At 52.6% G+C, this 14,723-nt stretch overlaps 5 protein-coding genes across 5 annotated transcripts; 4 read left to right on the top strand and 1 right to left on the bottom strand.

Moving 5' to 3' along the window:
* Window positions 1-94: 94 nt before the first annotated feature.
* CPAR01_03016 (NF-X1 type zinc finger) lies at window positions 95-3,527 on the bottom strand (the record flags this gene model as incomplete). Its single annotated transcript, XM_060487303.1, has 3 exons — window positions 95-1,301; window positions 1,372-3,030; window positions 3,082-3,527. The coding sequence occupies 3 exons, from the start codon at window positions 3,525-3,527 to the stop codon at window positions 95-97; spliced, it is 3,312 nt and encodes a 1,103-aa protein (XP_060354631.1).
* A 2,072-nt stretch (window positions 3,528-5,599) lies between these two features.
* CPAR01_03015 (TAM domain methyltransferase) lies at window positions 5,600-7,083 on the top strand (the record flags this gene model as incomplete). The annotated part of the gene is made up of 7 exons (XM_060487302.1): window positions 5,600-5,638; window positions 5,728-5,866; window positions 6,031-6,185; window positions 6,245-6,282; window positions 6,348-6,485; window positions 6,567-6,815; window positions 6,909-7,083. The coding sequence occupies 7 exons, from the start codon at window positions 5,600-5,602 to the stop codon at window positions 7,081-7,083; spliced, it is 933 nt and encodes a 310-aa protein (XP_060354630.1).
* A 1,315-nt stretch (window positions 7,084-8,398) lies between these two features.
* Window positions 8,399-10,064, top strand: CPAR01_03014 (TAM domain methyltransferase; the record flags this gene model as incomplete). The annotated part of the gene is made up of 10 exons (XM_060487301.1): window positions 8,399-8,437; window positions 8,488-8,517; window positions 8,632-8,722; window positions 8,788-8,829; window positions 8,884-9,047; window positions 9,123-9,160; window positions 9,217-9,354; window positions 9,413-9,661; window positions 9,744-9,914; window positions 9,980-10,064. The coding sequence occupies 10 exons, from the start codon at window positions 8,399-8,401 to the stop codon at window positions 10,062-10,064; spliced, it is 1,047 nt and encodes a 348-aa protein (XP_060354629.1).
* A 1,416-nt stretch (window positions 10,065-11,480) lies between these two features.
* Window positions 11,481-12,602, top strand: CPAR01_03013 (sphingoid long-chain base transporter RSB1; the record flags this gene model as incomplete). Its single annotated transcript, XM_060487300.1, has 2 exons — window positions 11,481-11,794; window positions 11,873-12,602. The coding sequence occupies 2 exons, from the start codon at window positions 11,481-11,483 to the stop codon at window positions 12,600-12,602; spliced, it is 1,044 nt and encodes a 347-aa protein (XP_060354628.1).
* Window positions 12,603-13,552: 950 nt separating this feature from the next.
* On the top strand, window positions 13,553-14,368 carry CPAR01_03012 (uncharacterized protein; the record flags this gene model as incomplete). The annotated part of the gene is made up of 2 exons (XM_060487299.1): window positions 13,553-13,963; window positions 14,024-14,368. 2 exons carry the CDS (start codon window positions 13,553-13,555, stop codon window positions 14,366-14,368), a joined length of 756 nt encoding a protein of 251 aa, XP_060354627.1.
* Between the last annotated feature and the right edge of the window lie 355 nt (window positions 14,369-14,723).

Below are 14,723 nucleotides of genomic sequence, written 5' to 3'. Positions count from 1 at the left end.
CACCTCCCTGCTTGCATTCAAGATCGAGAGAGTCAAGAAGCTAACAACTTCCTTGGCCGAAGCAAGAGAAGCTTGTGAGGCGCTGCGGCGCGCCTCACTCATCGCTCTCGGCGGCCGCCTCCCAGTCATCGGCGACAGAGTCCTCGACGACCTTCTTGCGCGCCAGCTTGGAGAAGCTGACGAAGCCGCTGGCGGGACGCGCGTCGGCGGCGGGCTTGGGCGCAATGGTCCTACGCTGTGCCGCGGCGCGGCCGACGACGGCGTTCCAACCGCCGCTGCTGCCGTTTGCCGACGTTCCCTCGCGGCGGAGGACGTTGAGGTTCGCGTCGGCGTGGACCATTGTTACGGCTGCGGCGATGCCGTCCTTGGTTACGGTCCGCGCGACGAGGGGTTTCAGGGACGCGAGAGAGGACTCGATGGCCGAGGGGGTAGTGCCCCAGGAGGTGACGGGGACCGCGCGGATGAGGATTTCCTCTGACGGGAGGAAGGCGGTAGTGAAGGAAAGGGTGTTATAGGCCTTGAGATGGTTGGCGAGGGCGGACTCGACCTCGTCAATGGTCAGGCCGAAGCGCGGAGCCGAGAGGAGTAGGGCGTTGAAGGGCTCTGGTGCCGACGCTGCGGCGGCCGCCGAAGACGATGCTGCAGCTGCGGCTGCTGCTGTCTTGGCTGCGTCGGTGCGAATCTTGACGCACTGAGCCAGTGTCTTCTTCGGTGCGGCGACGAAGCGCGGTGTCTTGAAGATGGAGACGTGACGGTGCGGCTCTGGGTCCTGGCTCTCCGAGTCGAAGCCGAAATCCTCGGCAAGAGCGTGCAAGAAGGCGCGCTGGAACGAGGGCATAGGCTTGAAGCGCAGACGCTTCTCGGAGGCTTCCGATGCGAAGACGCGGAACTCGCGCTCCTGGTTCTGGGCCCAGGTGTGAGAGAGCTCACGGAAGAGCTTGAGCGTCGTGTCCGAGTAGGGAATGTGGTCGTCGTTGTGATCCGGATCGACATTGAGGGCGACAGCAAGGCGCTGGTTACGCTGGAGGCGAAGGCACTCGTCGTCGCACTTCAGGATGTCGCGATCCGGAGTTGGGTTGGTCTTGGTAGCCATACACTTCACCTCCTTCTTGCGGTGCTGACAGTCACAAGTGACAAAGGTCTTGCTCTGGCATGGCCGGTCTTCCTTGCATGGATAGGGGGCGTGGCATGAGTCCTGGCACGAGTGGTCGCAGGATTTGCGAGTCTTGCCGCAGGATTGGGCGCAATGAGAGCCAGGAATATCAGCGTCTTCGCATTCGCCAGGACGGTGACATTCCTTCCTACATGTGTGAGTTCTGCCATCTAGTTAGCACATGCGATGGATGCTGTATTAGAGTCAATATCACTTACCCGCACTTGAGCTTCTTCCCACACGGCAGACCACAACGAGCCTCCTCCAGCCAGCAAGGCCGGTTCTTCATCCTCTGCTTGCCGCAGATGCACGCTTTCTCTACCAAGAAAGGACACTTGGGACAATCGACATCGTCGGGGTGGCAGTTATGCTTCACCGTGGGGTGGCCGCAAGGAGGTGCTCTTCTGCAGTCGAATCGGCATTCAGGAGGCCTGGTCCCGCACGGCTGTGGAGGTTGCAGGACAGTCCTGCCGCAGGCACAGCTGATCTCCTCGAAGACGGCTTCGAGACAGCTTGGGCAGGGCCCAGCATGGCAGATTTGCGAGCACTGGTGAGTTCCACACTTCAGTGTCCTACCGCACACGCGGAGGCAGATGTGTTCCGCCTCAACCTCGTCCGGAGCCTGCTGCTGTCTATGCTTCCTCTTGGCGGCCTGTCTCTCCATTGCCTTCTTCTCCCCAGGACAGCAGCGCTCTCCACACTTGTGACGACTGCAGTTGAGCTGGGCCTGGCAGACCTTGAAACACATTGGAGTTGCAATCTCTCCCTGATGGCAGAGGGTCTTGCTCACAATGCGGGTGCATCGACAAGAAATATCCTGCTTCTGGAAGCATGTGTTACAAGGACCGGTATGGCACGTGTCCATGCATTGGTGACCGCAAGAAAGAATCTTGTCGCATGTCTTCTTGCAGTGAGGGATCTTGTCCTGACAAGACTGTCTTGGTTGTTCGAGAAGCTCTTCCAACGATGTCTTGCCACAGGGGCAGTGAACAATAACATCTGGAGCCGACGGGCAGTGTGCCGGCACTTCGTCCTGCGAATGACAGGTCTTCTCACAATCGTGCAAACCACAGTCGTATTTCCTCCCACAAGTCGCTCCGCAGTCGAATGAGCCGTCGAACCAGCTATCCTCAGAAACATCCTCGGAATCCGAGCTGGAAACTTGGCCATAGTTAAATGACATCTGAAGGTCGTCGCGGCGATCGCAGGGAATCTCCTTGTGCTCTTTGCCACAGTAGCATCTTGCCTGTACAGGAATCTCGCAGCTACCACACAAGCCAGAGTGGCAAGGAGTAGCACAGAAGTGCTCGCCGCAAGGTAGCAAGTCTCCGCAAATCTCTTTGCAACTCCATCCGTTTCCATAGTCTGTCTCGGTGCAACGCTTCGTCACTTCGTGTTTGCCACAGAAGCAAGACTGTGTTGGGCCCATGAGGGTGCATGGCGGGCATGGGCCGGCGTGGCATTCGAGAGGGCATGGATGCGGGCATGTTGCTCTGGGCTTCGAGCAAGTCTGTCCGCAAGAGTGAGGAGGAAGACCAGGAACATTTCGAGGGTTGATGTCCTTCCCGCACCAACAGTGGTAAGCACTCGGCTCCTCAGTCAAACTAGAATTGCAGCCGGGGCAGCGCCAAGAGCGCGTGTCGTCGTCCTTCTTCAGTTGGCTCGTGAACCACTTCTTGACGCAAGACAAATGTAGCACCGTCCAGCATAGCCCGCAGGACCATACGCGAGATGGCCGCAATACTTCACTGGAGCAAATGACACACTCGTACTGGCCATTGCTGATGTCCTCATGGATGCGCGTGGGTAAATCTGCGGCTACAGATTTTGGTGCCAGTGGATACTGAGGCTTCTTTTGCTTCGGCGCAGGTTGTTTTCTGGTGATATCAGTCAGCCCAAGTTCCAGGATTTGGTGAGTATGAACATACCCTCTGTGGACAACAGGCTGCCCAGGAACGAAGTCCGGGGCATCCGCACTCAGCCCCTGTGCATCCGACGCATTTGGGTCCGCGGCAGTCGTAAGGCTGCCTCCAAATGTTCGCTGAGTTCCTGATACCGTACCACCGCGGACCGCTCCACCTCGCCGGCCGCCCCGATTACCGCCGCGGCCACGGCCCCTCCTCCCCGAGCTCGCTGGCTCTGATTCGGGTGCATTTTCTGCTGAGGCTTCGGGAGCCGGTGCTGGCTGTGCTTGGTTCCGGGGCTGGGGGTTGGCATTCCTGCCGCCACCTCGCCGGCCACCACGGCCGTTGCCTCCTTCTCCTCTCCCTCTCCCTGATCTGCCTCGACGGCTTGGCTGAGAACCTCCTCCGGCTGACGAGCCCGCTTGAGTCTGCGTCTGGGTTTGGGTCTGCGTTGCACCAGCGTCCGACATGTCTGGTAATCTAACTAGGGTGATGATATGATGAGGAGTTGATGAAATCGTGATTGCGCTTTTTGAAATACAGCGTCTTCGAACAGGTGCTGCCAGATTAGGCAACGAAAGTGAATCAAGAGGCCTCGCGCTCTCGCAAGAAAAGGAGAACTTGAAAGGAATGAAAGTGAACAAAGATCTAGGATCCAACTTCCACTCGGTACCCGGACCTGGGGAGGCGACTTTAAAAGAGAATCCGCAGCAGAGAAAGGGCAAGACTCCGTTCGAGTGAAGTCGCTGGGGCGGACTTAAGCGTTCGGATGGGTGGACCCGCTAAAATTTTGGGAGAAGGTCCCTTCCGGGCTTGGAGCCGACAGGTGTGGCGAGACTGCCACTCTTCGTCCGCTGTAAGGCTGACAAAACAAGCAGGAGGTCACCACCTACCGTACCGTAGGCAAAGCCCGGGCCAGTCACTATGAGTCACCATCAATCGTTCCTGCGGCTCGGCTCTGCCACCAGCTAAGACAAATCTTAAGTTTGACTCAATGATTGATTATATTGTGCAGACTGCGGTCATGTTTTGTGTAGCTTTAGACCGCTTTGGGATATGCACCGCTATCTTCACGCTGGTTGAAGATCTTATTTCGTTGCAAGGCAAATGGCCTCAGTGGATACGGTGCGTACCTACCTCTGCACCTTACACCTTGCACCTCACAAGTCGGAATTGAGTTGATACTTGTCTGGTTGCTCACTTGTCAAATGTAGAATTCTCAAGACACGGCGGTTCTCGAGACTTCGACAGTTCTCGGAGCGGGCTCACAGATCTGGATTATCTTTTCTTTTTGTGTGTCGTCGCTCTGTTATACTCTCTGGACAACGGCGCCCGTGAAGCCCTTGATAGGTCTGTAAAACATCCTAAACTCTCAACCGCGTCGATGGTTTAGTGGTAAAATTCTCCGTTGCCATGCAGCAGCGTCGGGGAGCCGGGGGTTCGATTCCCCCTCGACGCAACCTTTTGTTTTTAACCCAGCTAGTCAGGTCAAAAGAGTGCTTGCTATCTTGTCATTAAGAGTCATGTTTATCGACCCTTGCCAGTAATCTCTGTTTGGAGAGGCTGGTTAGCCGTATTTTCTTGATACATGGGTGAGTGAGAAGGCAAACATCGTCATGATATTGATGAACCGCGTTTGCAGCTTCCACCAGCTCCGCGTCTACTAGATCTGATTTCTGCTTCAATCCAGGATGCTACGCTTGAGCGGTACGTTGTTCGATACTGAAGGCGTGTGAATGGCGTGGTCAGTATTGACATGGTCCTACTCGGTCAGTCGAAAACGTTCCGATGTCCTCAGTCGACTTAGATTATGACTGAAGAATTTACTAAATTTGAGGTGTCCAATGGAGTAGGCTTGTTCTCAGAGCCAGCAGTGAGCAGTAAATCAGGTGGCGCGTGGAAAGAAGAGCGTGTCCTGTCCATGTATGCAGCACGCAAGAAACTTCACAAGACGGGACATAACTACAGACCATTATCAACTCTCACAATCGAAACCGCCTGACCGATGGGATGGATCTAGAATCTGGCAAACTCAACAGCACGACGGAATGGGAGGGGCAGATCGGGGGCCCAGACCTGTCGCTATCTCCGTGCATCACGACGAAATCAGGTGAAGACTCCGGTCCCCTTGGCGCCCTCGCTTCTGGGGTTGCGCGGAGAGCCAGTATTCTGATTCGCCTGTGCCTTGGTCCATATCCACATGGGAATCCCTGTAAGTGAGCAGTGAAGGCAGCATCGCCGTCGACGTGCATGATGCAGGTTGGTTTGCTCTGTTGGTTTGGGGAGTTCCAAAGCCAAAGAGGATGATTGGAAATGATTGACCTTTCAGGCGTCTGTCCTTCGTCACAAACCCCCCAAGAAATTCCGTTCTCAACATTTCATCTATTTATACCTGTAATACATTTTTTAAACGAATATTCGTTAAGAGACCACCGGACGGTTCCTGATTGATCTTACAATATTTAGCGTCGCCGATGCTGCAGTATACAAGCAACTCCGCATCTCACATCATCCTTCTTGCTCAGTCTCCCGGGCACTCGCGATGTGGGAGACATATCAGGTCATCGCTGCCGATAATGGGGTATGGACTCCTCTCCATTGGTCTCATAAGAGATGTAAAACTGACGCAGAAGGGCAGCAAATAGACGAACGCTCTGAAATTGAGGTTAGCCTTGGCACATCGCCACACCCAAAGGCATGATTTTAATGGCATCGCAGAGCATAGCCTCATCTAGTATGAGCATCAGCCAATCGATCCTAGGATACCGAATCGAGAATGGCAGGACTTACCACCGATATAAAGATGGCAGTAAGCTAGCTTCCGTGTCTTCACATAGCACAATGGTGTATCAGCTCCCCGGTTGACAACTATGTGATCAGAATATGTACTCCCAAATGATGAGATAGAGAGCGACAGACTAGGTTTGCTTGACGGCTCACTCCTTTTCTGCAATCGCTTAACATACGAATTAGACATGCAGCACGAGATATTCACATATACAATCGGCGATAAACTGGGACGGGCCCCGCCATGCGACGAAGATGCCAAGGTCGGGCGTGTCCTCGACGTGGGGACTGGAACCGGCATATGGGCCATCGACTTTGGCGAATTGCATCCTGAAGCTGAGGTATTCTAACCATTCATACATCTCTCATGGCCGGCTCCTTACCCAGACGCTGCAATCAGGTCTATGGTGTAGATCTTTCGCCCAACCAGCCAGAATAGTAAGAGAGCCAGCGGGTGTCAGATGACGGCGTCTCGTTGATACTGACATGTCCTTCGAATACAGTGTGCCGGAAAATGTGAGGTTTGAGATCGACGACGTGGACGAGGACTGGACATACTCAAAACCATTCGATTATATCCACAGTCGGTTCATGACAGGTGCCATTAACAACTGGAGAAAGTTTTTCGAATCCGCTTACGAGTAAGATTTCGCTCTCTTTTGCCCTTCTTCATTCCCTCGAGAACAGCGATGAGTAATGACAGCCTTCGCGTTGCTGAATAGCCATCTTAACCCCGGCGGGTGGTTCGAGGTCCAAGATGCCGACATCAACCCTCAGTCCGACGACGGCACCTTTCCAAAGGACTGCGCATTAGCAGAATACGTACAACTCCTCCAATCTGGCGCCGAAGCCGCTGGCTGTTCCTACGTTGATATACCAGCGCTAGCGGGTCTCATGACCGAGGTTGGTTTCGTGGACGTCTCGATTCAGATGTACAAGTGGCCCATCAATGGGTGGCCAAAAGAAGATAGGTAAGTGTAATGCACAAACGACTCCCCCAAAGCATCCCTCTTTCACTAGCAAATGGACCTTTGTGAGAGCTTGAGTATTAAGGACGATATTAGGTATAAGAAGTTAGGCCTCTGGACACAGGAGAACTTTAGCAGTGCTCTCCAGGGGCTGTGTATGGCTCTCTTTACTCGCGTTCTTGGGTGGTCTCGAGCGAGGGTCGAGGGCTTCCTCATTAATGTGCGCCACGATGTGAGGAATAGGGATTACCACGCTTACTTTCGAATGTGAGTTGTGAGCTAGCTCCGGTGGTAGCTATCGTACGTCAGATCACTAACGAACATTTGCAAGATACTGTATCATAGGTCGGAGACCGTAGAAGGTTGGATTCATACACATGTATCTTCGTAGGTACATCTAGGAAGAAGAATATCGTATATATGGGAGGTATACAATTACATAGCCGCGAGGCGGAGCGCTTGACTACTGCGTTTACATCATGAGATTATTTTACGATATCCAACAAAGATTCTTGTATCTCTGACGTTCACATGCACGTTAGCAGGCATAGGCATATTCACTCTGACATACCCCGAGTCACACAATGATGTACGATTAAGGGCAACGAAGAATGGATTTACTAGAAGTCCTCCAGAATCTCCCCGAGTTGCTGAAACGTAGTGCACGCTACTGACATATCGCCAAATTTGGAGGTTTTCGGAGGCCATCTGCTCTTTATAATCCCAAAGTAATCATGGTCGACAAACGCTATTTATTAAATCTCAAAATCAAAGTATGCGATCCATTAGTCGTGAAGCTCCGCAGCTCAACTCAAGAAACCCAAGTTTTGATACTAAAGTATTAAAATTCTAACGAATAGTTATGTTGGTGTGTAGAATTGGGGTGATTTATATCTGCTAGGTGTGTTGCAATGAACAATGGCCTTGTTCTCTTGGCTTTCTTGTTGAAGATGTCGGGACAAAGGGACAGCATGATCACCCCCCTTGAAGATAACCAGGACCTGGCATATCACGCGCGCACAAAGAAAGCCGATCAAGGAATACCATAATCGTTGGCTATCCATTGAACCGGTCTGACCGGAGAGGGTTTCCCAAGAAGATAGCATGCGTGGGTGGGTGCATAGGCGAGAGTCCAAACGGGATGCAATACGGGGTTTCTCACTGGCAAGGTTTCCGGGGGGGCTCGGAATGCATGCGTCCTTTCTGAGCAGTCACAACACTTTGGCGCGTATCGTTGTTTTTATTCGCTTCGTTTTTCTACGTGATCCACATTGTGGCCTTGAAGACAGGGGAAAGAGGCAACTGTTCCGTGGGTCGTTGGCTGTTGGCTGTTGGTTGCATCTCATCTGGCCAAGGAAAGAGGGGTTGCACAATTGGCTGTGCCTCGTCACAAAAAGAAGCGAAATCCCCATCAGTTCCTCTGTCGGCTCTTCTTTCAGATGGTTTTCCTTGGTATGAGATTAAGTATTGATCTCGAGTTGGGGTTTCTTGCTTCATTGACGTACCCAAGAGCCAGCAAGATATAGAGGAGACAAACTAAACTATCTGTCCATCAGCCAGAGTTGACCCACGATTAGGACGCAATCATGGCCGAGATCGATCATGAAGTCGTGATTGATGCAGAGGTATTTGTGTTACCGTCATAGCATAAAATAGATTGCTCACATATCGACAGGACACCGATCACAGTGAATCCGAACTGGAGGTGAGTTGAATCGCGGCCGTCGCACCAGCTCAGTCTCTATGCAGACCAGTTTATCAAGCATGATGTATACCTGCTGAGGTTTGGTATTCAACTAATGCGATTCAATTGTTTCAGAGCGTGGCATCTTCGACTACCAGTCTCAGTGCCTCCATTCTCGAATACCGAGTTGAAAACGGCCGGACGTATCATCGTTACAAGGACGGCAGTGAGTCCAAAATCGTTTAGCAATGTGAGACACCGAGGAACCACTGACCTTCTTTTTCTAAACAGAATATGTCATGCCCAACGATGAAACAGAGTGGGAAAGACTAGGTACGCTGTGGCAAACCCATCAACTGCGTTGTAGGAAATTCTTCGTCTGACCAGTCGATCTAGACTTTCAGCATGAAATCACTGTTTACACGCTGGATGGCAGACTCGGTGTGGCGCCGCCAAATGATGTGGGCTCAAAGGTCGGACGAGTGCTTGACCTTGGATGTGGAACTGGTAGCTGGGCCATGGACTTTGGTGACTTGCATCCTGAATCAGAGGTGCGTGAAATCCTCACTTTTGTCTCAGCGTATTTCGGTGGAGGTCCAAGAGCTTGACACTGACTTCATGTCCAGGTATACGGCGTTGACCTCACGCCTGTACGGGCTGACTTGTACGAAGAGCCCATCTGCTATAACATCCATGGCGAGTGCTAACATGGTATTCTAGTGTGCCTCCGAATGTCAAGTTCGAGGTTGACGATCTCGAGGAAGATTGGACTTACACACAGCCTTTCGATTACATCCACAGCAGATTCATGAGCGCAGCTATTGACGACTGGGATAAGTATATCAAGCAATGCTATGAGTGAGTTTTTTCAACAAATGCCTTCCTCCTATTGCGACTCACTTGCTGATGGAAACAGTAACCTGGCGCCTGGGGGATATCTCGAACTCCACGAAGCCGAGCTCATGGCCAAATCCGACGATGGCCTCTTGCCCGAAGACGCCGCGGTCATCAAATGGGTCAAACTTTTGAATGAAGCTTCTGAAAGGACGGGTCGCGTTTTTGTTTCGGCACCTCCCATGAAGACGAAAATGCTCGAGGCTGGTTTCGTTGACGTCGAGCTCCGCATGTACAAGTGGCCTCACAACTCCTGGCCGAAGGATGAGAGGTAAGCTACGAGCAGAGACTGGCGCTCCCCCTTATCGAGTTACAGGTCGCCTAAAGAACGAATGGCTAATGGAGATGAATAGATACAAGAAGCTCGGGGCGTGGACGCTGGAGAACTTCGGTTCTGCACTCGAAGCCACATGCATGGCAGCCTTCACTCGCGTGCTCGGGTGGACGCGCGATGAGGTCAACGTCTTCCTGATTGATGTTCGCAATGACCTTAAGAACAAGAGCTATCATTCATACTGTCCGGTGTTAGTGCTTTGGTTTCCAAAATTTGTTTGTTTCTCTTGCCCCGCCGTACTGACTTGAGAGATAGCTACTGCATCACTGGTCGCAAGCCGGAGAAGGAAAAGGCCCCGCCCGTTCCTCAGGAGGAGACAGAGGCAGAGGAGGGTGCGTAATTATGATGCGAAGTCAGTAGCTTTCAGCTGCTGATGAATTTCTGTAGTCCTAGGTAAAGGGAACCTCTTGGTTGTTGAGAATATGCTTCTGTCCTACAGGCTACCCCCACGTGAAACGATTTGGATCTCTTGCAGCAGTGATCAATGAATCGATTGATGTCAAACATACTGCGAGATTCATACCAATCATCTGCCCCGGGGCTTTTAAGGCGAAGCTACCCGCTGGCCTGACGTTGATCGGGAAGCAGCCGCACGTCAACCTAGCGCCGCAACCGTGAAACGATCTAGGCATACGATGGTGTTCGGCCAATCCTAGGTTGCTTTAAGCAGCGGCTATGAGAACCAATAGTAAGGATTCCGATACATGCCTGCGCGGTAATAAGACCAACAAGGCCAAAGGCAACGCCAAGTTGGCAAACTTTACGGAGTACAAAAAGAATATTGAAGCTAGCGTAGTGCTTGCATTGGATAGGGGGGCTGAGGCGGCAGGATGTTGGAGGAGAAGCGCGCCAAGGGTAACTTAGATGCGCCGCAGTGGACTGCCACCAACAGCCCAGCACTGAGATGCCCTGGTCCATCTTCCGACGGTGCGTACAGAGGCCCTGTCAAGTTGAAGTAGGCAGCCGTTAAGATCCCCTCGAAAAAGCAAACTAGCTTGGCGTTAGGGTCAGTTTCTAGTAAGCTTAAAGGGGAATGTCATTTCAAGCATTCGTGAAAGAGGAGAAAGGAGGAGACTTCAGATGAAGCTAGAACAAATATTGGACTAGGAAGCTTTTGGTGAACCGACACTGGGAACCGGTCCCCCGGCTCAGCCAACCCAGTCCCCGGGGTTACGGGTGCCTAGAAAGGTAGAAGCTCTAGCGGTTTGGCCCAGCGTGCTGTCTCTCATCCCCCCGGCGTATCTCCGCTTTTCCGTGCGGTGCTGCGGTGAAAAGGCCCGGCGAAGTTCGCTGCGGCACTGCCACTTCCTGCTGTTTCCCCACCCGAAAATAAGCAGAGCACCCGCCAAACTTCTACCGCCGTTTCTAAACTTAGAACCTTTTGGCGGTAGGCAGGATGCAGACACGGCCACACTACGGACACTGCTACACCTGTCACCAACAAGCCTTGCCTGCCTGACCGACTATCTGGTAGATCTTGGAGGATCGTTGAGAGATTGTAATGTTATACTATCGGAACCTGTGTATTTGGAGCTCATGGCCACGATGCTTGCTGCAACATATAACCACGGTGGTACCGCCATCAACGATGTGGGTGGGTGTTGTTACTGCACCTCTCATCCTCCAATACTCATCGACCTCGAACGAGTGTGATACTCGCTCTAAAGAGTCTAACTTGATGCCCGTCTCGATCTCGACTTGACACCAAAATCACTTACACCGACGCATCATCACCAACAACATCACACCGACCGGCATGACTTCATCACCCTGCACGCTCGCGACGTGCGACGTCTCCGACAGCCCGTACGGCTACCGCCCGGCACTAACAGGCAGCGCCGTCTTCGCCACCGTCTCGGCCCTCTGCCTCGTCGTCAACGGCGCCGTCGCCGCCCGCTCAACGCAACGACACGCAACAACCCCCTTCTCCGTCATCGTGACCCTCGCCTGCGTGCTCGAGTTGCTCGGCTGGGTGGACCGCATGGCCGGCTGGAGCGATCCGTGGGCTGTGTACCCTCTCCTGCAGAGCAAGGCTCTGCTCACCCTTGCCCCCATCTTTGTGACTTCAAGGTACGTCTAAGTTCTTCTGTGATACCGTGCCAGTCTCTACAAGAATTCTGAATCTGATTCTGATTCTCTGTTTTGCAGTATCTACGTCTGCCTCGCACCAATGGTCCGGATACTAGGCACAGAACACTCCTTCATCAAGCCAGAGCTCTACACTACCATTCTCCTCCCGCTAGACGGCCTTGCCCTCCTCCTACAAATCGTAGGCCTCGGCATCGGCTTCCAAAACGTGCCGTACACCCTCTCATCCCAGGACTCGTACGCACCCAACGACGTGGGCGCGAAAATCGTCTTGGCTGGGCTGGCCGTCCAGTTCGCGACCCTAGTCGCCGCGGGCTTGTCCCTCGCCTTCATCCTCCTCCGCGCAGCCCGGTCCTACCACCAATACGGCTACACCACCTTCCACCGAGACGTGGGCTACGTACCTCTGACGGGCCGTTTCCGCATCTTCGCCGGTGCGGTGCCGTCCGCCATGGTCGTCTTGTTCGGCAGGATGTGTTTCAGGGTCGCCGAGTACGCAGAGGGCTTTCGGGGCCCGCTGGCGAGGGGAGGCGGAGAGGGACTGTTTCTCGGTCTCGAGGGGTTTCTTATCGGGTACGCGCTCTTGGCGATCGTGGGGTGCCACCCAGCGTTGTTTCTAAAGGATGGGAAGATGGTTTCGAGGATCGAGTCTGAGCCGTTTGTCGGTATTGATGGTGTTGGGAGTACTGGTGGGAACGGCGATCACGAGAGGGATTTGGAGGAGCTCAGCAAGGTGTACCAGAGGCATCACGAGGAGGAGCAGAGGTTGTCGAGGTTTGAGCGTGCTTGAAGATGATACCCCCGTTTTAAAAGTAGCGTGCGTTGATAATATCTGGTTCATGATTAAGGAACCTAGACGAATTTACAGTTTACATATTTACACTCTGTTTTTGAATTTCTAAGACTTCCCGCTCATAATAGAAACTTGCAGCATTTACCGCATGCCTTAATTATGTATCAAATGATCCGCAAACCTGCAGGAAGTCTTAGTAGCTCACGTAGGAGAATGGTGTAATCGCAGTGTCTAACATAAATGGCGGAACTGCAACTAGATTGCACACTGTGTCTCAGTAGGTTAGTGTCTACAAAGTGAGAGCCGGAAATCTTCACTCAGCATGTCAACAACAAAGTAGTTAGTCATTGCTACAACTAGTAGCTCAGTACATTTTATGAACATTTTCTACGTGTAATCAAGTCTTTTGAACGAGGTTCGACAATTATGTAAGTCATCAACTGTACAAGCTTATAAACATAATGGAGCTCTAGTAAGCTCTCCAGACACGGTAGTATTGACAATGGGGTCTCGACTTCTCGGCTCGCACCTACCTCGGCAACTGGGGTCAATTCCTACATACAGAAGAGTATCCGTCGTCTTATTCTGCAACTCGATCAACACGCATGCGGGAGGGGGCAGGTCTGACAGGACGACTTTACTCAGACCACAAAGTCCACACTTACTGGGACTTTGGGCGCTAACGTGATTGGTCTCGAAACGCGATGCCCAAGATCGTCAATAGTGCTTACACGTTGAAAGATGACCGAGATCCACATCGGACGCCTCACCCGCCAAGGCAATATCACTCTGACTAAATAGACACGGAAATTCATATAAAATGCCAATTGCCATTGCGCAATGGAGCCCGTAGAAACGTGAACTTTCATCTCTCTCGTAATCTACTCAGACTTATTTTCCTCTGTTTGCAAAGAAAAGTCTAGACCAAACCATAGCATCCTCCCACAATGTCCAGCAAACCCGTCATCGTACTCACCCCGGGAGCATGGCACTCGCCAGAGCACTTCCGAGACCTCCGCGACGAGCTACACACAAGAGGCTGGGAGACCCGCGGCGTGAGGCATCACTCCGTCGGCTCTGAGCCGCCGAACAAGGGCTTATACGACGACGCGGCCGCCACCGCTGCCGTGCTGCAAGAGCTCGCCGAACAAGGTCGGCAGATCGTCCTGGTCGCTCATTCATACGGCGGTCTCGCGGCGGCCGAAGGCGCAAAAGGGTTTGGGATCAAACAGAGAGCCGCGGAGGGCAAGCCTGGCGGCGTAATTACACTTATGTACCTCGCTGCGTTTGTGGGGCAGAAAGGGCAGAGCATCTTGAGCATGACGGGCAATGTGTATCCCCCGTGGACGAGAATAGAGGTAAGGAACCTTCTTCCCGGCTTCCTCCGAGAGTCTCGATGAGCTGACAACATACGTTAGGACGGCCGGATCCATATCGTGACCGCCGACGATCCCCTCTACGGAGACGTTCCTTCAGAGGCAAGGGAAAAGGCAAAGAGCTTGTTGAAGCATCATACGACCATCTCGTTCGAGGAGACAATAACGTACGAGCCCTGGCATGACATTACCTGCATGTACGTCGGCTGCGAGGACGACCAGGCGATTCCGTACTTTGCGCAGGAGCAGATGCAGCAGCTCCTGGGACCCGAGGCGACCAAGTTGAAGTTGAAGTCTTCGCACTCGCCGTTCCTTTCTGTTCTGTCTGAGACGGCTGATGCTGTTGAGCTTGCTGCGAAGAAGGGGTTGGAGGCTTCATCGGCTTAGACTACTCAGTTTTGTTTCGCTGCGGTGGCATATTGTAGCTATGAGTGATGATGAATGAACTCATGTTATTCAGCTCCAGTAAACCAGCGCTAAATATAGCCAGTCTGAAGATCAAAGTAGATGATATGTGATGGCGCTTGTGCCGTGCTTGTTGCAGTCTTTGATCTGATTAGATACAAGTTTGGTTGAAGGTTCGTTATAGGTAAGATTGTCAGCGCAAAGATATCAAAATCATCTCCAAATGCATTCAACGCATGGGCTTCTTCATACGCGGCTATCAAACCCAGCAATGCCATTGTACGATTGTCGTCTCAGCTTTACTCTAACACGTGGGAATTCATGTATTACTTCAATC

This window comes from Colletotrichum paranaense (assembly GCF_030867605.1).
Source record: "Colletotrichum paranaense strain IMI 384185 chromosome Unknown Scaffold_2.1, whole genome shotgun sequence".
In the NCBI taxonomy this organism is placed as follows: Eukaryota; Fungi; Ascomycota; class Sordariomycetes; order Glomerellales; family Glomerellaceae; genus Colletotrichum; species Colletotrichum paranaense.
This window is presented reverse-complemented; position numbering and strand designations above follow the sequence as displayed.